Source organism: Cornus florida, unplaced genomic scaffold (assembly GCF_030987335.1).
Source record: "Cornus florida cultivar Cherokee Brave unplaced genomic scaffold, ASM3098733v1 CherokeeBrave_3.0.0_Hap2_Chr11, whole genome shotgun sequence".
Taxonomy (NCBI): Eukaryota; Viridiplantae; Streptophyta; class Magnoliopsida; order Cornales; family Cornaceae; genus Cornus; species Cornus florida.
The window spans coordinates 87,297,535-87,320,477 of NW_026775581.1; the positions used below are offsets into that span (position 1 = coordinate 87,297,535).

At 35.2% G+C, this 22,943-nt stretch overlaps 1 protein-coding gene across 2 annotated transcripts; it reads right to left on the bottom strand.

Moving 5' to 3' along the window:
• Positions 1-2,851: 2,851 nt before the first annotated feature.
• LOC132285794 (tobamovirus multiplication protein 2A) lies at positions 2,852-18,725 on the bottom strand. 2 transcript variants are annotated; one of them, XM_059788019.1, is made up of 7 exons: positions 18,582-18,725; positions 17,717-18,027; positions 13,611-13,710; positions 9,855-9,935; positions 9,669-9,773; positions 4,089-4,316; positions 2,852-3,401 (listed from the first exon to the last, which is right to left on the bottom strand). In XM_059788019.1, exons 2-7 carry the CDS (start codon positions 17,950-17,952, stop codon positions 3,294-3,296), a joined length of 858 nt encoding a protein of 285 aa, XP_059644002.1. In that variant the 5' UTR covers positions 17,953-18,027; positions 18,582-18,725; the 3' UTR covers positions 2,852-3,293. The 2 variants fall into 2 exon arrangements, with proteins under 2 accessions (XP_059644002.1, XP_059644001.1); XM_059788018.1 differs by having other exon boundaries at positions 17,717-18,064; positions 18,582-18,717.
• Between the last annotated feature and the right edge of the window lie 4,218 nt (positions 18,726-22,943).

A 22,943-nucleotide genomic window follows, 5' to 3' on the forward strand; every position in this document is an offset into this window, starting at 1 on the left:
AGTTGATTGTATATCTAATGGCATGATAGTGGTGTCAGAAGATATTTTTTTTGGTGTCAGAAGATATTAAAAATAGACTTGGAATTGCTATGACTCACTTCACCCCAAATAGAGTAATTTTGGCTGCTCACCACCTTAGACGACAAACTCTTAGATCTAATTGCAACATGGTTTTTCTTCAGCATATGCCAATGAATTATTGTACTTATTGATTGTAATTTTAATGAATTTTTCTCAACAGGAAAAAAGTTATCACTTTCAATGTAATCCTAAAAGCAAAAAAATAAAAAATGATTCATATGATATTTTTAATTGGAAAAACTACATATAAGTAAGATAGGATCTTTAAATAATAAATGGGTCAATTTTAAAAGTTAATTTTTCACATTAATTGAATTAAATAAAATAATTATAAATGCATCAAGAATTATTTTTAAAGTCTAAAATGTCCTCACACTCTTATTACAAAATACAAAAATATCATTCTTAAAATTATCTAATTTCAAATATTAAAATAAATAATTAAGAATTAGTTTAATTAGCAAATAAAAATTCTCCATCTCTTTTCTTCGTTGTCCGTGGCATTGGATTGCCTTTTGGGATTGATGTCATTTGATCTAAAAGGTAAGAATTGAAAAGGGAAGCTCCACAAGCTTACTATGGTAGCGGTGATATTTCACATGAAAGATTTTTCAATTGTTAGCTAAGTGAAGCTATTATTATTGTTAATATATTAGAAGATGTAAAAACTGTAATGAGATTTATCAAGGGTCTCATATCCGGTTGGATGGTAGGGTAATGAAGTTTTTTTTTTTTTTTTTTTTTTTTTTTTTTTTTTTTTTTTTTTTGGTAGGGTAATATGAAGTGCCTTTCTTTTTTGTTGTCCAAAGGTCTCTGATTGTTGTTAGTTTCCTTCTTTAATCAATTATAAAAAATCACAACAAATTTTGAGATGCTAAATTGATAACTCTCTACAATAACGCTAATTTCATAAGGTATAACAAACTTCTAAAGCCTACAAAGTAATAGATCTGAAACTTGTGAACAAAAATGATTACTTATTTACATTTATGTGTGTGTGTGTGGAGAGAGAGAGAGAGAGGGAGGGAGGGGGGGGGGACTACGGATGGCAACGGGGCGGGTTTGGAGCGGGTTTCCCTAAATCCCGCCTTGCCCCTTTTAATTTTTGTCAATTCCATGCCCTCCTAGACCCGCAACGGGTTGGATTTTTATGTCTAGCCCTACCCCGTTGGGAAATACTGTGCCCCCGTGCTCGCCCAGCTAACAAATTTTTTTCTCCCACTTTTTGGAACTTAAGCTCCTGCTATTTAAATATGGAAAGCTTAGGAATGACACAAAATAAATGAAATTATATATCCCAACAAAAATAAAAAAATAACATGCGCATAACATAATTCAGAGAACATAATAAACAAAAATAAAAGTTTAATACAACCAAATCACAAGATGTTCTAAGCTCCAACTTCCACCATAACTAAAACAAAAGCAAATTTAATACCAAGTTTACATCCCAAATTAGGATTGTAAGAGATGGGTAATTCGGTAAGCCACTAAAATAAGTTATTAATATATATATATATAGTTATATACTTAGCGGGGCTGGGCGGGACTCTTAAGATATGTATACTGAACCCTTACCCGCTCCGTGACCCACAACGGGTACAAAATTTGTATCTATGCCTGCCCCAACGATACAAAAAGTGTTCTCATATCCGTTATTAACAGGGCAGGACAAGGCGGGGCCCCAGCGGGGCGGAAAAAATTGACATCCATAGGGGGGGACCTAAAAAACCTACGAGGTGGGTAGTGCCCTGGACGTTGGTGGCTGATTGACTATGAATATAAGTGATAGAGAATTATTATTCGCTAATAAAACTAATTTATAATTATCTATTTTATTATATTAAAATTATATAATTTTAAGGAGAATATTTTGGTATTTTGAAATAAGAGTGAGGATATTTTGGACCTGAGCAATAAATATTGATATATTTGTAATTATTTTGCTTAATCCAATCAAAATAGAAAATGAACTTTAAAAATTGATCGATTTGTATTTATGTGCAGTTTTCCTTTCTTTCTTTCCCTACATCTGTGGCACAAAAAAAATAATAATAATAATAAAATTTGGTTGAAAAATTATTCCCTAAGATTAGGAAAACAAAATATAAAACAATTTTAAAAATAATTACTTCTTGTTTGGTGAACTTGAGCCTTTTGGAGCAAACTTGACTTTTTTCACACAATTTTATGCAGAGTGATTGATGTGAGCTTGAGAACCGACTTTCTTGCTTAGATATGATAATTTTCCAATTGGCTTGGTGTGGCTTTGAAGCGAGACCAAAAAAACAAAGAAAAAAAAAAAGAAAAAGAATTTTTAACGATAATATTTATATTTTAATTCAATTGCTGAAATATACTAGTACAAATTATACACACCTAAAAAGTAATTTTTAGTGGCACTAAATAATGGCCCCTTTATTATCTGAAGCTAAATTGAAATGTTGAGGAGGCAACTTATGAACCCTCTCTTTCTGCACATCAAATTTATGGTACAATGTCATCTGCTGGTATTTCCATCAATTTCCAACAAATTACAAACTTACTCTAATCTTTTCACAAAGCACTGTTACTTCATATAATGAAAATAGAACAAATTAAATTTCACAAATAAAAACACTACTACCATGAAGCCCGAGTCACAAGACATGCATCATACTTCCACATCGATCTTCTGGTGAAATGAAGGTACCGAAAAGCCCTTATCCAAAAAAATTATACACACACACACACACACAAAAAATAAAAGAAGATGCTGAAAAGCAAGTAATGAATTTAGAAACTTTGGTTAGAATGCATTGAAGATCCATACACATTCAAGAGGGGAACTATTCTTCTCAAACTTTAAACTTTTAGGGACTTCACAAGCGACTCACAGACGATGATCCAGCCAACTTAATAAATTTTACCACAATATAGACACTACTCAAACAATGCTAAACAAGTTGAATAACCAGAAGCTAAATGGCTTAGGTCTACCCAGTTCAAGTCGGTGATTCTCTCATAACTCGGTACAAGATCTGAACTCATTGTCATGAAAAACCCGAATGGTGCTACATCATTTCACACACCAAATAGGAATGTGTTTTGTACAAACTCAAGAAGATGAAAAAAGATTTGTTTTCTGAAAATACAATGTCAGTCACACCAGTCAAAGAAAATAGTTTCCAGAACTGACTCAATTTCAAACTTTAGCAAGACCCTGATGATTATCACATGATGGTGCATCGACTCCTTTCCTCTGCTGGCTGTGCTGCTGCCTGCTGGTGCCTGTTTGACTCGGACGGGTTGTATGTAAACTCGGCAGTATCAAGCCCATACTGGTTTATATCCAGACAAGAGACAAGAAAATTCAAAAGTAAGAATTAGAAGTAGATCCACCAGAAGAATGAAACAGAAGAATAAAAAGAACAGTAGTTACACAAAGGATCACTAGAATTGTAAGAAATGAATTGGCATTCACTCGAGTATAATAACTAATATGATCCACTATGGTTCTTACTCTGGTAGTAAATAACAATATGACAACTTCATTCCGCACAAACAAGCAGGGAATTGCCAGATGAATAAAGTCCTATTATAAAACTGTTTAATCTCGCATTTAATAAGAAATTTTCCAAAGAGGATAATAGAGAATAGAACTGTTTAATTTCTTTATTGTAAGATATAGCTAGAAAAAAGTTGCAAATTTGAATCCTGCACGTGAACTTTAATAAATAAATTTTCAGTAAGGGATTAAGCCATGAATAGTAAGAATGGAAAAACAAAGCATAAGAAGCCATTTAAATTCTTCAGAATAAATTAAAAAAAATTTGCATATAAATAAGGAATTATACACATTCAATTAATTCACGATAGTTCAGGAACTAATGAAACGCACATAACAAAATCAGGTGGAAACCACTTATTGGAAAAGTTGGTATTTAGAACTCATAAAATATGGATGATTGTATCATGCAGATGCAGCTGATAAAATATTTGCAAATATAAAGAGGAAGACTTTCCACCTTTTCCCTCATACGTGCGCTCCAAGCGTCATTTCGGAGTGCTTTTCTGCTTGGACCCTGATCAAGAGTACCAGCAACAGGGACCCCGGTGGTTGGAACTGGTGCCCTGTTGTTGATCAATGGCTGATGGATTTGTTGCCTTGGGCCACCTATATACTCATCATCACTGTCATAGTCTACTGGTCTGTTTGCAGCCCTCACCACAAGCGCTAATAAGAATACCAAAGCCTGCAATTCCATGGACAGTCAGTAAAATTGGACACATTAGGGCATTAGAAGAAAGTGACAATTGTGTTTCCAATAGCTTCTAGAATTGTCTATTTTTCATGGCATTTAATCTCATCACTATTTCTGATACACAAGGCCATCTTCAGATTTCTGCAAATGAAGATTTTATTTTCATGTTTCATGGTCGCAAGGTTTCATTTGGTCTGCCGAATTTCAAATGGTGTACCGCACGTTGTCACGCCCCGAATCCTAAAGATCCGATTCACGAGGGAAACGTGGACCCGACTAGGTCCTCAACCTCTAAACGATTCACCAACCCTCAACGATGATCAATCAATGGCCATGCATAACAATGAGATGAGAAAGGAACGATAATATTGATTGAAAACGTTAATTCAATTCACAAGTTTATGAAATGAATCTACATAAGAGCACTTGAGAAAGATGAGGTTTTCGGCCCCAAAATACCATTAACAAGTCATTTTCAAATATAGAGACGTCACAGAAAAGTTTCACAAACATTTGAGAAAGATCGGATTAAAACGAAGAAGTTCCATCACATAAAAATCATGTTTTCTGCTATGAAAGATTGATTTGATTTGAAAGAGAGGTAAAATGTTGCTACTATGGTTGCCAAACAAACTCCATTTAAACCTTAAAAACATGCTTAAAATGACCATAAAGAAGTCCCATGAAGGTCCCCCAAGTAGCCCCCACATACCCCATGGAAAACTAGGTCCAAATTCTCATTTAATGAATTGTGCAGTGTAATACCTCAATATTTTTAAAGGATTAATTAATTAAAATTAATTATTTTTATTTTATTATTATTTTTTTTTTATGATTTATTTTATTTATGATTCGTTTTATTTAATTAAGTGCATAGATAAATTGTGGTTTGTTTTATTTAATTAAGGGTGTAGATATATTGTCTTGTTTTAATTGAATTATGTTTTATAATTTTATTTGTTAAAATTGTAGTGTTTGATTTGCGAAATGCTAATAAGTGAATTGTTTATTGGGTTTGGGTGTAGTTACGCTTGTGTGTATTATTTATTTAGTTAGTTTATGTATTTAAAATATTTGGATTGGGTTTAAGGGAGGTTGGGCCAAAGGATGTGGTATTGGGCTTGAAGGAAGCCTTGTTGGGTTAATTATTAAAGGCCCATGGTTGTGAGGATATTTAATAATTATCTTTGCATAATTATACCTATATAATTACATGTGTATAAAAATATATATTGATATATATAGGTATATTTAATCATGTGGAGGGGTATATATGTCAATATAAATATATATTGATATATATAGGTATATATAATTTATTTAACTAATGGTTATATATGGAAGGTAATATATATATTTATATTAAAATATATGTATATATATATATTAGTTAAAAGATAAATATTATTTATTTTTATGGTAATCATAATGGGAAAATGATTTAGATTTTTTTTTATGTGTTTAAATAGACACATAAGACTTTAGGGTTAGGAGTTTTTCTACGTTAGAAAAATAAGAGAGTTAGAGAGAGAAGAAGAAGGGCTAACGAAGAAGAAACAGGATCAAAGAAAGAGGAGACCGGATTTGGAAAAGAAAGGCGAGTTCTTCTCTATTTCTCCTCTTAGAATTCATAAACCTATCACCTTAATTATATAAATTATATTTTATTTTTTTTATTTAGTTAATTAAAATATTCGGTTAATCGGATTATTATGATTACATTTATTCTTTGCAAATATATAGATTTAATCATGGGTATTTATATATGTGTTATTAGGGTATTCAAAATTTAATTCGTGAAATTTTTAAAGAGTGATTTAATCATGTTAGCATGATTAATCATATAACATGGAGGTTAAATTATTAAATATGTTAAATATAGTATTTGGATTTCTGAAATTTTCTGGGTTTTTTTTTTTATATGATTCAGATTTTTAGAATTTCTTTTATATAGTTTTTGGTAATTATATAAGTCTGTTATATAATGTTTGGGTGTCTTTGATAAAAAAATAAATAAATAAAAGAAATACTGGAGCTTACAATTGAATCGGCGCACCAAGGGGATTGGATTCGGATTCTGTGCGGCGCAGCACAATGCAATTCAGTGCACTCACATCAGGACCATAGAATGGTTCTGATGGATCAGCGAATAATCCCATGTAGACGTGAACATAGTAAAAAAAATGCACTCGCTAATCTGATCCGTGAGTGCGGTTGATGGATGGTGGGAAAATCAGGTGTGGTGCGGCGCATGGAAATCAGGTGTGCATGGGCAGCTGGACTGTTAATGTGGTCTGGTCAACGGATGAGTAATCTGGTGCGGCGCAGCGCACCAGATCACGGTGCGCCAACGAATGAGGAGAAACCAGCACAGCACAGAGACACATCAGGCGCGTGCATGCGCGTGAGAGCGCTTGGACGCGCCTGCCAGCCAATGGAAGCGCGTGAGGATGGTTTGGGCGCTTGTGGCGGCGCGTGGGGGCGCGCGCCTGGGTGTTTGAGGTCCCTGGAGGTTCCTGTGTGGTCTCGTGAATTCCTAAAATTTGTTTTTAAGCTGTTAAGGTTGAAAACAATCACTTGAGGACGTGTTCGTGGTATTTTGAGAGGCATAGAGTATAACTACGATATTTAATGGGAGTATGTATATTAAATTAATAACTGGGGATGGAAGGATGTATGTATATATGTATTGACATATATATATATATATATATATATATATATATATATATATATATATATATATATATATAATTTTAATAATCATAGATTTTTGTAGAAGGGGTTTATACATATGTTTCTAATAAATAATATATGTATAGATGTATATACTGTTTAGGATAATTTGTTTGGTATACCTTAATAGGTTGGTTGTTACATTAAATGGTATGCTTATAATATACCTGGAAGGCTTAGGTATGATTTGGCTTATGGTTAAATTAGTTTTAAATTTGGTAGATGGTTGAGTTGTAGGCATGGATGAATTGCCAAAGGCTTAAATAGATAGCCTTATTATTTATGAATGGGAAGCATGGATGAATTGCTATTTAAAAGTATAAATAAATATACTTAAGGAAGCATGGTTGAATTGCTAATACATAAATAGATATACTTACCATGGCATGGTTGAATTGCCATTGCAAAATTAAATTATTACGTGTTAGATGATTAAAATTTCATCTGTGAATATTGTATGTATATGTTGGATTAGGACTAGAATAATCTAATACTTACCAGTTAGTGCGTTATTTTATATATATAAATAGAATAATGTTGGGTGACATGGATGATTTGTCAAGGCCTGGATATTAGTGGTGTGATTTAAATAACTAAAAATCACTATTGGGTTTTGGATTTAATTCATTCTTCGGTTAATTGTAATTTGTGGCTTAGATGATTAAATTACCGTATTTGATAAAATTAAGGAATTGATGAGTTTCTTTTAAAAGAAATATATATTATCGGATTAGTTTAGGTATGATTAGTAATTAACCATTGGTTAATGGTTTTGGCAATTTAAGTGAACCTATTAATAGACAGGATTATTGTACTACATATATAAGTATTTATATATATATTTGTAGCATCGTGTAATAAAGTTAAAACTTTAGTAGGGTTGATTTTTGGTATAGATGATTTGTTTATTGGTTTTCAGAGGCTTAGTAGAGAGAGCTTGCTCGTAGGGTTTAACCCACGATTTTTTTTTTCAGGTTATTAGAAGGTCAAGTCTCAAGGTTAAGGATCCGCAACTGGAGGACTTATCCATTCCCTCTTTATTTTGAAGTAGGATATTATTATTGTTTCAGTTGATACTAGTATTTATTTTCTGGAATTCTAAATAGTAACTTTTGGTTAAGGGGTCCTTGGGTTTCGGGATTCCCGAGTTGTAACCATTTGGGAGTTATTAATGGATTTACTATTAATTAGTTTTTCTTCAGCGTTTTATTTTATTCTTTTATTTCATTTTGTACTCTGTGCTTGTTAAATACTTTAATTGTTTTGATATCCCCTGATTTTGTGCGCGGACCTGATCAACCCGTGTTCCGAAATTAGGGGGTATCACATGCAGAAAGTCTCGTTGATTGGTACATTAATTGGCATTGTTCGAGTGAATTCTCAAGGCACAGACCATTCTACATTCAAAACTCATCCTGCAAATATGATGGTTTCCTTGATCGCCATATTAGTATTTTACTAGGCAGTACTGCTACTACACATGAAGAAGCGAATGCAACAAGGTAAGTACTCTGGAATCATGAAACATGCTATTCTCATCACAGTAGTTCTTTCTCCAGTCTCTATGGTGCCGATCTTCCTCCCAAACTAGCTCAATTACCTTATGTTAATTGCTTGGGCCTTGATTTTGGTAATAGTACTGGCACACAGCTTATTACCGAATGTCTGCAATTGGTTTTACCAGAAAACTATGAATGCATCTTCCATGTACTCAACATGTTGTCAGGGTTAATGGGACGCAGATTAATGGAGCAACAAGATTTATCCGTGTAATTCTCTATAGATACTACATTGCTCGCGGCAACCCTGTTATGAGAAATATTTTTTTTTTTCTTTTTTTTCTGGAAGGTCTGTTATAAGATTTTCTTGCTATTTGAATTGTGTTTTGCCAACAATGGCACTCTTACAAGATTTTCGTGCTTTAGTTGACGTAACTATGTTGTTATTGTTGTGGTGGTAGTGGTGATAGAAAATGTTGCTCCATCTAAAAGGAAGAAATAATTTGTTTTTAATAAATATGTGTTCATACAATACTTTATTATTTTTTTAAAAGTAATTCAAATCTGGAGTTAATAGAAATGCTTCTGTGAGTCAAATTATTGTAAATAATCAGTGCAATGTTTCCCTTAAAGCCCAATTTCCCAATTTCATGAGTTCAGAAATCCCTCTATAAATCTTCCAACTCCTTCCATCTCCAGACTCTTGAGTTTTCTTTTGCTCACAAGGTAAGTATGCTCGAAATTAGAGTAAGGTTTACCCTTCTGCTCTAATTACTTATTTTGCGGAAGCCCGAGTAGAGAGAGAGAGAGAGGGGTCATGTTTGAATTTAGTTTGAGAAAAAGAGAGGGGGAGAACATGTTTGAATTTAGTTAGAGAGAGAGAGAGGGTTCATGTTTAAATTGAGTTCCTTACCAATCTACATGTAAATTTGGGGGTAAGCAATTTTGTAACAGCCAGTAGAACCATTACAACAGCAACTAATAGCCAATGATATGCCATTTTATGTTCTAATTAATGCAAACAGAACCTATGAACTCAAACCTATCACCAAAAGGACAACATTCGGTGTTGACAAAAAAAAAAAAAAGGTCATCAAGTAGAACATACCTCCAAAATAACAACCCCAAGAGCAACCCATTTGACAATGTTCCAGTGCTCTTCAAGAAAATCATATATCATAGTAAAGACTCCAGTTTTGTCAGTTGGAATTTCCTGAAACATGCATATAGGCCATTGTTCTGACAACCAAATAACGATCTTGAAACTCAAAAACACCAGTTAAATAGCACTTACATCTATCCAGCTTTTGTCAAAAAATATGAAAGCTGCACACCCCAGTTCCGCCAAGATCAACAAGATAACCAATATGGAGTACTGTATTGACTTAAAGGAAACCAAAGATAAAGACGTATAAATAAATAAATAAAAAGCAAAAAGAGGATTGACACCCCCTCCCACAGATAACTGATGCAAATTTTTGCATGGCTCCATCCAAGAAAAAAATAAAAGAACTATATTAACCACAAGAGAAATACTGATGCAAAATTGCATGTTCAGAAATGTTATATCATAGCCCCAACAATATATAAACCACCACAATGTTGTCAACCATTAAATTTGTGCAACTGCAAATAATGACTTGTGAGCTATTGATTAAAGGAAACTTCATCTGTATCATGTTTATGGCCTAATCTTTACACTGCCCGTCCAAACTCCAAAAAAGGAGGATTGCGTCAAGACTATTATAAGCATGAATACTAACAATATACAATTAAATGCTAGGGTATTCCCCCTAAGCAACGCATTCCATCATGTTCCAGATGCTTCAAAAAATGGACAAGGGGCATCAGCACCTAGATAAAGGTAAAAAGCAGGCAAGATTCCTTCATTTTTCTTGACAAGCGTGGATAAAGAAGTTAGTCCAGCAAAGTATGCTTATTATGGAGAAGGAACGTTGACTGGTAAAGGAATTAAGTTGATAGACACTATGATAATTGATAAGGAGGAGGATTAATATAGTATGTATAGAAACTAAGTTGGTAGGAGAAGAAGCAAGGAAAATTGAGAATACCTATTATAAAACTTTATTACACGGGAAAAATAGGATAATATTAATAGAACTTGAATTGGGAGAATATAGTTAATATAATTAGCGTTTATACACCCCAAGTAGGACTAGATGAACACATTAAATCACAATTTTGGTAACAAACTGATTAATTAATTCAATGGATACCCGAAGGAGAAAACTTATACTTTGGAAGAGACTCTAATGGTCATGGAGAAAAAAAGATTGTGGAGGGTATAAGATGGTATACAGTGGACACCGATTTGAAGATAGAAATGAAGTAGAGGAGGCTCTCTTGGACTTTGTTGTGGGCCCGTGGCATATCATGTTATACTTGGGAACGCCTATTTTAAAAAGAGGGATGAACAATTAGTAACATTTAAAAGTGGAACAAATATGAGTCAAATCTACTTCTTTCTAACTAGAAAGGTGGATCAATAAACGGGCAAAGATTGTGAAGGTGTCTGAGAGGAGAATTTGACAACATAACACAGGCTATTAATTTTTTAGATGTATATATAAAAGGTCAGTCTAAAAGGAAAAATAAAATGTAATCCAAGAACTAGGTGGTGGAATTTAAGAGGGAGAAAGTATCATTTTTTAAGAATCGGATGCTAAAAGAAGTAACATAGAGCGTAAAAGATGGAAATAATGTGAAATTAGATAATTGAATGTATTAAAAGAATATCAAAAGCCCTTGGAAAATAAAAAAGATAGAAACCACTACCTAAAGAAACTTCGTGATGGAATGAATAGATCTAAAATATCGTAAAAATAAAACGGGAATGCTATAAAGTTTGGAAAACAAAACAAAAAACTAGATAACATTTGAAAAATACACATGTACCAATAAGAAAGTTATAAAAGTAGTGAGAGAAGTTAAGCATAGAGCTATGATGAGCTATATATATTCCTCAATGGGGAAAGAAAAAAAAGAGTTTAATATAGAGATGAGTTATGTTCTAAAGTAGGTACAAAAGATGGGGAGAAGCTAAACTAAAGGAGGGAAAAACTAGATTTTAACCATATTAAATGCATCAAGATGAAGTTTTTGACCATATTAAATGCATCGATAGTAACTCTAGGGATAACATATTCTTCCCTACGGTTAAAGAGTGTGAGGTTTTAAATGTCTTAAGGAGGATGAAATTAGGTAGAACTTTAGGACTAGATGACACCCCTTCGAGGTTTGGAAGTGTTTAGGGGTTGATGGCATCTCTTGGCTAACAAAATTGTTTAATAAGATAATAACTAAGAAAATGCTTGATAAGTGGCGCAAAAATATTTTATACATATAATAATAAAAATAAAAGCATACAAATTTGTACTAATTATCATGATAATAAATTATTGAGTCATGCAATAAAACTTTGGGAGAGTGATTGAACAACAACTGACACGGAAAACTGAAATGTCAAAAATCAGTTTGAAATTTGAATTCATACTAAGGAGGTCAACTATATAGGTTATTTACTCATTGAGGTGACTAATGGAAATATTATCTTTATATAGCCTTTTTGCTCAAAAATAAGTTTGAATTCATACTAAGGAGGTCAACTATATACGTTATTTACTTATTGAGGTGACTAATGGAAATATTATCTTTATATAGCTTTTTTGATCTAAAGAAAGCCATTGATAAATAGAGATTTAATAATGAAAGGTTTTAGAAAAGAAGGTATCACAAAGGAAAAATAGACACCAGAAAGGATACTTATAACGAACAAGTGAACTTTCAATTACTTTATATAGGCTTACATAAAGATTCGGCATAAGCCCAAATCTTTTAGTCTTAGTTATAAATTAACTGACAAGACGCATTAAGATGAGATTCCATAGTGTATGTCATTTATTGATGATATTATTTTAAATGTTGAAACTAAAGGAAATCTTAGAATTAAAAGGGTTTAAGATAAGTAGGAATAGAACTGAATATATGCGTAGTAATTTTAATAAGTATGAAAATACAAATATGAATGTAGTGAAGATTGAGGATCAAGGGGTACAAAAAGTTGAATATTTCTGTTATTTAGGCTCAGTTATTTGTATCGTAATGAAGGATAAATTGGAGATGTTAATTAAAGAATCAATAAATGATGGGTTAAATGGAGTACTGCATCTAGTATATTGTGTGTTTGATGTATATTGCTAGGGTTGAAAGGAAAATTCTACAAACAAGTTATCCATTCTTTGTGGGATAGAAATAACATATACATAAAGTAAGTGTAGCAGAAATATAAATATTGAAATGGAAGTGACAAGAAGGATATAATTAGAAATGAACACATTTATGAGATGGTTGAAGTAGCACCAATTGGAGATAAAATGGGAGAAAGTCAATTAAGATGGTTTAGACATATGCAACGAACTAGTGACGGTTAGGAAGAGCGACGACCCACATTGAGGGTAATGTTTGGAAAAGAGGAATATCAAAGTTAATGTGGAAGGATATGAAGACATCTGGTTTGATTGAAATTATAAACTTAGGTAGAGTGGAATTAAAAGAAAAAAGGACTTATGTAACCAATCCCAAGTAGCCGGAAAGAAGGCCTTGTTGAGTTGGCTTGAGCTATTGGTCAAAGGGTTAGCCGGGGACACTTAAATTGATACGGATCGATTGAAAACATGGGAATGAAATCAATGGTAGTAGGGATTCTTCCATTACCTGAAAAAATGATAGAATTTTGAAATCATGATGGCATGTCACAAGATATCAGCATGCACTTGCATTTTCAAACAAATGGGCAATGCAGGTCTCCCAAAAACATGGAAATGAAATCAATAGTGCTAGGGATTCTTCCATCACCTGAACAAAGGATAAAATTTTGAAACCATGAAGGCATGTCACAAGATATCAGAATGACACTAGCATTTTAAAATAAATGGGCAATGCAGGTCTCCCAAAACAAAGGAGTTACATCATGATTGTCCTCATAGGCTCATACTACTATGGAAATAAATTGCATGAGTATGTAGGATACACATGTGAGGCAGCATCCATTCCTTGTTGCTGCTCCAATACAACCAAAACAAGATATGACGAAGAGAACCACACCAATACCGATAAACAAATATATGAACCTACAAAAACAGCTAACAAATTAGCCAATATTGCAAGAATCTGCAGATCTGCAAATGGAAGTTTCATAACATCAGCTTGAGACAAAATCTTGCAGCTTCAAAGAATTTTCAAATAACTACAATTTATCAATCCATAAACATACATATATTTCAGGACATGTATATAAAAGATTGACATTGTCTAACAAATATGTGGCGACCTTGTGGGCGAGTGTGCGTGGGAGGGTGTGAGGCACTGGTAGGCTATGGGTGCACAATCTCACATCACCTAGGTAAGGTGAAGGTGAAGGTGAAGGTGAAGGTGAAGGTGAAGTGCAATATATGTAGGACTAGTAAACTCCAAATGGTATGAGGCCTTTTGGGGTAAAACTCGAGAACAAAACCATGTAGGCTTGGGCCCAAAGCGGACAATATCATATCATGTGGTGGAGTGGTTCGTTACAAATGATATCAAAGTCAGGTTGCCCAGGAAGTGTGGCCAACAAGGACGTTGGGCCCTAAAAGGGGTGATTGGGGCGACCTTGTGGGCGGTGCATTGGCAAGCTACGGGTGCACAATCCCATATCACCCGAGTAAGGTGAAGGTGAAGTGCTATGTGTGTAGGATTAGTAATCTCCAAATCATATAAGGCATTTTGGGATAAAAACCAAGAACAAACCCGTGCGGGCTCGGGCCCAAAGCGGACAATATCATACCATGTGATGGAGTGGTTCATTACAAACTAAGACCAAAGAAACTAACATGTTAGAAGCTTGGAGCTGTCGAGGATGTCATCCAGGATGCCAAGAGATTATAGTCCAATTCAAGTTTAAGGATTGGACGACTTGAAATACTCCAGATTGAAGTTGAACTTGTATTAAGGTTCAACCAAAACCACGATAGTCAAATCCAGAACTGCTATTGGCATCACTGGACTAGAGATAACCAAAAACATTAATTATGAAATAATTTCAGAGCTACTCATTTAAACTTGATATTTGTTGGCCCGGTGTAACCAAAACAGTCAACCAAGTTACCAAGAATCTCATAGCATAAATTAATTCTACCACTACGCACTTGAATCTAGATTTCATCAATATAACGTATCCCAGTAACACCACTTCTAGTTCAACTAAGAGCTTTGGGAATTTGGCATATGAAATGTCATTCTTTGTTGCAGAAGCATTTTTGCAGATATCTGGTTCCAAAGGAGAAGCACTTTTGGCCCAAGAATCAATTTGAGAAGCATTTTTTTTTTTTTTTTTTTTTTTGCTGCAGGGGAGGGTAGGGGTGGTGTTGTAAATTTGTAATGCAATAATATAACACCTATCCACCTTTCTGATTATGAAAAAGAAATAAATAAATAACCTGAATTGCCAATTTCACTCTAAACTAACCACAATCAAGGTCATTGACTGATGTAGGGGAAACATTAACAACTTCGGACACAGAAGTAATCTCAATTGACATAGAGAAACTAGGAATTAAGATTCTTCCCAGTCCTTGGCTTAGATTTCTATTTTTTTTTTTCGGTTCCACATAATTAGTAATTCGGGTTCATAATATTTGTTTCAATTGAATTGTTTTTGGTGGTAATTTGCTAAGGTGACCTACTTGCCTCATAGATTTTTGGATTCATGTTTTTACGGTGCGAGTTCTCTCAATGACTTCACACACATTAATTCCTATTCCATATCATATTAGAGAATTTACAGTCATTGCTGCGAACCTAACCTTCTTTTGGGGTGTCCCTATAGCCCTTTTCCTATAAATAGGATGAAGCCATGAGATGCTTACTGTTTCATAATTATTCAGAAATACTTTGGGTCAGACTTTCATGAAAATCTGTAGCCAAAATTCGATGCTATTCACACTGTTAAGTTTATTCATATGCTTTTTCTCCAAAGGTATCAATTACGTACACGTTACCTACCAATAATTGGAAAATCATCTAATATCAATTACATACACGTTATTTACCAATAATTGAATAATTATCCAAGGAATTTTGGATCATGTTCATAAACAATTTTGACAAATGTATGTTATTCACACTTATTTAAGGGGTTTTAATGATGTTTAGTCCAATTTTACAGATACTACATAGACATCACAGTGCCATTCAAGTGGATGGTCATATATAAACTTCAGGAATATTTTCATGAATTTTATCACCTGATTTTCCACTCTTAACACATTTTGAGGTTATCTTCATGATTTTCATGAATTATAATAGATCAGTCTAGATAGACATCTTGGTTATTCTTTTTCTTTTTTTTATAAGTAAGATTTTATTGAAAACGCTCAAAAGGGGAGCGGAACCCAAAGAAACACAAGGGCCTAATTGAAAACGCTCAAAAGGGGAGCGGAACCCAAAGAAACACAAGGGCCAAAAGGCGCCTCAAACCTTCAAAGAGGCCAAAAAAACAATAATCACCTCAATCGATCTATAATCTCTCCCTGAGACCCAACCAAAAAGAGTGGAAATAATAGAGAACTTAAGCATAAAAATAGGTTTCTCCTTTCCCTCAAAATATCTCCGATTTCTCTCAAGCCAAATGCACCACCAAATACAAAGAGGCGTAGCACCCCAGGCATCCTGCATGAGAACCCCAACAGAGACACCTTTCCAAGCCTCAATCAACCCTCTAGAGGAACAAGGCATAACCCAATAGACACCAAATAAACCAAGCATCAAATCCCACCAGTCTCTGGCTAAGCTGCAATGCAAAAGAAGGTGATCAATTATCTCCTCATCGCACAAGCACATATAACATCGATTGATCACCACCTGATTCCTCCTCCTCAAATTATCCTGTGTTAAAATCTTACCCAGGACGGAAGTCCAAGCAAAGAAAGCTACCTTAAGGGAAGCCTTAGAACGCCAAAGAGACTTCCAAGGGAAAGGACCTCCGGTGCCGACCGAAAGGCAACTAAAAAAGGACCTAACCTCAAAGCGGCCCTGAGAGTTAGGAACCCAAAACCAACAATCCGATTCCCCACCAGATAACCTGGTGATACAGAACCTCTAAAAAACGAGTAACCTCCTCAATCTTCCAGTCCTGAAAGTGCCTCCTAAACTGAACATCCCAAGTCAATCTCCCGTTATCAAGGTGATAACAGTCAACCACCATAGGCTGTCTGTGAGAAACAATCCTATAAAGCCGTGGAAAGGCGAGGGCGAAGGGAGTCTCCCCACACCAAAGATCCTCCCAAAATCTGATCCTCCTACCATTCTTGATCCGAAAATGAACATGCTTGCAAAAAACATCCCACCCCCTCCGAATGAAAGACCAAACCCCCACCCCCCTAGGACCACACACCTCAAGAAAGCACCACCCACCACTGCTCTCCCCAAACTTGCTCGCAATAACTCTCCTCCAAAGCCAATGCCTTTCAATCCCAAACCTCCAAAGCCATTTACCAAGGAGGGCCTTATTGAAAGGCAACAGCCTCCTAATCCCTAAGCCTCCACTCCGAATCAGACGGCACACAAGATCCCACCAAACCAGATGATACTTGAATTCCTGTCCTTCCCCACCAAAAGAAAGTTGCACTGCAATCTCTCAATTCTTACTCAATGATACAAGGCTGTATGTGTTAGAAAATAGATGGCAAATACTAAGTGATCATGTGCAAGTGTGCAACCAAATAAAATGAGAATGAAGAAAAAGTACAATCACAATGGCACAACCAAGAGCACAAGAATTTATGTGCTTCAACATTTAGTTTGCATTCATGAACAAACCAGTAACAAAAAGAGTTACTAAAAACTCGGTGATTCATGTCATTTATCACAATTGGGATATAGCTTTTAGAATTACTTGGTCACATTCTAGGCCAAATGCAGCACAAAGAACACAAATAAACTATCAAGCAATCTGAGCAGAAAATAATCAGCTCAATAACTCATGAAACAGAAAGGGAAAAAGAAAAAAAAGTTCACAGCAATAGATCAGAATACACCAAGATTTAGCAATAAAACGAAAACTGAAAAACAAACTTTAAGCAAACGGGGCTCCCATACCAAGCTTTTGGCAGGTTATCAAAAATGCTACTTGACATAGACACGGCGATCATCATAGGCCGACCAAGCTGCATCACATCATCACTAGTAGGCTCAATAGAAGTGCTACCACCAGAAGCTGCTCTTTTGTATTCAACAAACAAGTAGATCCCATAGCCCACCATGGCCAGACCCACAAGAGTCAACAAGAAGTTCAGAAGCTTCAATAGACACTCCAAAAAACCCCTACACGCCATCTTCTACAATTCCTTAAAATACTTCAGTAACAACTCTTACAAAGTCCGTTCTATTTCATCAAACTCCTCTGATTCCTTCAACATAAGCCCACATTTATTCCAATATCAATACCTTAAGCATGAAAGAGAAAAAATCAAATAGAAATTTTAAAATTAGAAGAAAAAAAAAAACATAAGAGACTTGAATCTCCTATTGAATAAATATATACATAAACATACATATTTAGATATGTCCATTGAGCTTAGCTCGTACAAAAAAGAAAAACAATTTTCGCAGAAAACCTCGGAAAGAACAAGAAAAAACATAGCTCAAGGAAAATTCATGTCACTTCGTCAATGGAATCTGATGGAATTCAATGGAAAACTATTCTAAGTTCTGACATAGTATACGCGTCCAAGGACAATGTTATGCATGTGAATTCCAGTGGAAATCTCGAATTCGGATTCTCGAGAAATTTTATATGAATCTAATTTTCAAGGTAATATGAAATTTGACCGAAATTTTTCAAAATAAGCAATTAAATGTGATGATGATCTTTAGCTAGATTGTTTTTCAGATGAATAGATAGATTTGTTAACGTTAAATATATGTATATATATATATATATGCATATAATTGAAGAACTTACGAGAACGAAAATAATTCCGATTCAGATTGCGAGCTGTCGAAGATCGAAACCACAAAGAGAAAGGAGGAGAGAGAGAGAGAGAGAGGAGAGGAGAGGAGAGGAGAGGAGACGAAGTGAAAGAGGAAAAGCTACTTTTTTTTTCCTAATTTACCTGTTATGGCCAGTTGGCTATTGCACGGGTCGACCCGTCATTTCCTTTTGCGTGCATGAAATGACATTATTGACCTTTGATGCATACCTATATAAAATAAAAAATGAAAAGCATAAATAGCGGATAAACTTTATAAGATGAGGTCATGTATACTACTTATAAATCTTTCTATATATAATTATTTTATGTTGGACAAAAGTGTAGGCCGAGTTCATCCGGCGGAACTTATAAAATAACTTTTAAAAAATTAATGAGTAAATTATTTTTATTAAGTTTTAATTTTTTTTAAATATTTTATAACAACCTAACACTGTGAAAAATATTTTACATTCAAACAAATAGAGCCATTCTAAGAGCATCTCCAGCGGTTAAAATATTTTGTATAAAATATACACTGTCACCTATGATGTGTAAATTTTTTTCATCTCCAGCAATCTGTTAAGATACATTGCTATATCACCAATATGTAAAAGAGTTGTGTATTTTACATAATATTTTTACATTACCAGATCAACATAAAAAATTAATCATATATTAAGTAGGTTTGTAATAGTTATGTAGGTCCTAGCATGATATATGGTTGATTGTCATTGGGAAATATATTTTTACACAAAAGATATAAAACAACCGTTAAAATTAAAATTAAATAATTCAAAATTTTGATATAAATTCATCATGACACATCAGATTTACACAAATATATATATATATATATATATATATATATATATATATAAAATGGTTGGAGATGTTCTTAATGAAAATGAATCCATAAATATTTTTTATACATATATTATTTTTTATTTTATAATTAGAGTGTTTGGGACTTTGTCACGACTAGTTTTTAAGAATTGTGCATGCATATATTATTTTGTTATGGGGATGTTTCTTTCTATATTTGACTTTTAAACAGTTAATATTTTTATAATAACTTTATTTCATTTTAATTTCGACCGTCTTTCTCCATCTCTCACGAGGGCAAAAAGAAATCTAAGGCGGTAATAAACAATAATAAGTACGGTGCCTACTAGAAACACGAGTACCCAAAATTAAAAAGGAATAATTTTTGGACGGCTGGAAAGTAATTCTCTGATTCGGTTCAGTGGGGTTTGTCTTCACCTTGAAATGTTCACTAAATTTAGCGGTACCTAAGGGTAACCCATTTGCTCCATTTTGAAGTAAGTGGAAGAAAATTAGTCACATGAATTAAAAATATTAAGTAACTAAATTTTCGTCATCCTTATATTTTATATAAAAAAATTTAAAATATTATATTATATATATATATATATATATAAATATATTTAAATATTGTATTCAAAATACGTCGTCTTCTACTTCATTTCTTTCTCTAAAAGCTTCATCAGCTATTATTAATGGACTCTCCAAAGATTCACAGCAACTTTTGAACTTCAAAACTTCACTTCAAAACCCAAACACACTCCAAAAACCCATGTAATTGTACGTCGTCTTCTTCTAAAATACGTAGTCTTCTTCCTTTCTCTCTCTAAAAGCTTCATCAACTTCCATTAATGGACTCTCCAAGGACTCACAGTAACTTTTGAATTTCAAAGCTTCACTTCGAAACCCAAACACACTCCAAAAACCCATGTAATTTTACTGAACTATTATGCAGAAACTCAATAATATCATCCATAGATCTAAACTTTGTTCATCTAGATCTCAATTTTGGGTCTGTTTTTTCTTATCTAATTGAAGAGCACAAACATGACTGGTTTGTACTATTTTTAGTATAATTTTGTTGGGATTTTACGTATAACATAAGCATGAAATATAGTTAGTAACTAAATTTTCACCACCCTTATATTTCATATATAAAACATTTAAATATTATATTTGTGGAGGGAAAAAACGCCCTCCAATAAAAAGCGCACACGTCACCACTACCCATATCTACATTCCAAGGACGTATAAGGCCCATCATGCTCAAGCCCAAGTTGAGGGTATTTACAGCCCAAGACCATTGTTATTTGTCCTCCAACTTCCATCAAGGCCGAATCAAGAAGTCATCAGCCCAGCTTATGAGTATTTAACATCCGGCCTGTTACTCAAGCCCAGCCGGATCAAAATATATTCGGCCCAAGAATGCACAAGTCCTACCATATGGAGGATTTACTGTAGAAGGAAAATTCTATAGGAAGTTCTGTACAAGGCAAGTTCTATGTATGGAAAATTCGACAATGGAAAAAACCCTATTAGCAAAGAATGGTTATATAGAAAGAATTGGAGGGCAAGCAACGCGAGTCCTACCATAATCTTGCAATCTTTTGTATATAAATAGAGGCTAAGACCTCCAATAAAAGATCAAGCAATTCTACGCTTCTCTACACACTGTTCTTATTTATTGTTATTGTTTTTGAGTGAGTTGTTTTATTTCTCTCAATCATTATTGGTTGGGCGAAATTTTGCACCTACACTTTGGCGCCTTCTGTGGGAAACGTATAGAAATATACTCCCACTTGTTCTTCAAATTAAATCCTTTAGTCGTGTCTGGAATGTCAAACGGAGAGTCAGCAATGAATCAACAGATAGAATTGATGCAAAAGATGCGAGAAGAGTTCTTGCACCAATTTGAGACACTCCGACAAGCAAACGATACAAGTGTCGCCCAGATAGCTGCGCTTCAGCAGCAGACTCATACGCTGCACGCGGCCATGGCCAGGCTAACGCCACAACCACCACCAGGTGATGCTGCGGCACCACCCCCCACCCGGAATTTACCTCCGGTTCACGAGCATCCAGCCAACGAGACACCACCCAACGGGGCTCGACCTAGTGAGGTTCAGCAAAAGTAAGGGACGAGGTCCGAGGCGGTTGCTTCGGATAATCTCCCGCATCGCACACAGGACGAACAGGCCGAGTCCAGCCATAGGCTTACGGTATGGTCCAATGGCGTTCCAGATGGCGCACGTGTACAAGATGCCTTCGACGAAAAGAAGCTCTTGAGAGTCCAGACACCAGCCGAGATGGCTAGAGAGCACAAGAACTCCTTGGTCAAGACCCCCTTTACTGACGAGGTGTACCTTGTAGAGAGGCCGAAGAAGTTCACTATGCCATCCTTCACCCAGTTCGATGGGGCAGGAGACCCCTCTCGGCATCTCGATCATTATGCGCAAAAGATGGCACTGGACGATCATAACGATCCGTGGATGTGCAAGGTTTTTCCTACCAGTTTAACCGGAGCAGCGTTAGAATGGTTCAGGAATAGGCCACACAAGTCTATCCCTGACTATGAGACCTTGTGCACTATGTTCTTAGCCCAGTATTGCGGAAATAAGAAGCAGAAGAAAAGTATCGCCAGCCTTTTCACCATAAGGCAAAGGAAGGGAGAAACTTTACAAGATTTTTTATCCAGGTTTAACATGGAGGCCTCAGAGATAGCAGATTGCCATCCTACCACGACAATCGAAACATTTAAGTTGGCAATGATCCAGGGAACCAAGTTTCACACATCCTTGGTCAAATATTCCCCCCCGGATATGCAGACTTTGAACGCTAGGGCACAAATCTACATTCGATTGGAGGAAAACGTAACTCACCGTGCACAGCACGCTACCCTTGTCACAGTGGAGAACAAGTCTCGAGAGAAAGCTGCGAGCACAAGGATGCAGAAGGTTCCTCATACCGCCACACAAGTCACCCAAGCGTCTGAGAAAAGGCGAAGGACAGAGGACAGGCTTACCCCTCTTCGTACTACCTTGGCGCGCTTATTCCAAGAAAATAAGACGAGGTTCGTGACTCCTCAGCCCATGAAACAACCCTTGGAGCAGAGGGACAAAAGCAAACATTTTGCCTACCATAGAGATTATGGGCATACCACCAGTGACTGCAGGTCCTTACAGCGACAGGTAGAAAACATGATAGCGAGAGGAGAATTGGTGGAGTATCTCGCCACGAAGGAACACGTAAAACCTCGGGAGGTTAACCCTCGACGGATAGAGGGCGGTCAGGTGAAGGTTATCCATGCTATACACGGAAGGTCAGAGGATGATGAAGAGTCTGAAGAGTTGTACAGATCTAGGCTGAGAGAGGCTCATAAGTTACGAAGATTGTCTTCGGTAAACACGGTTGCACCAGGCAGCATCAATATTGGATTCGGTAACAATGATCTTTCTAGAGTCCAGCACCCGCATGAGGACCCCTTGGTCATCAGCCTCCTGGTAGCGAATTACATGATCAGGAGAGTGCTG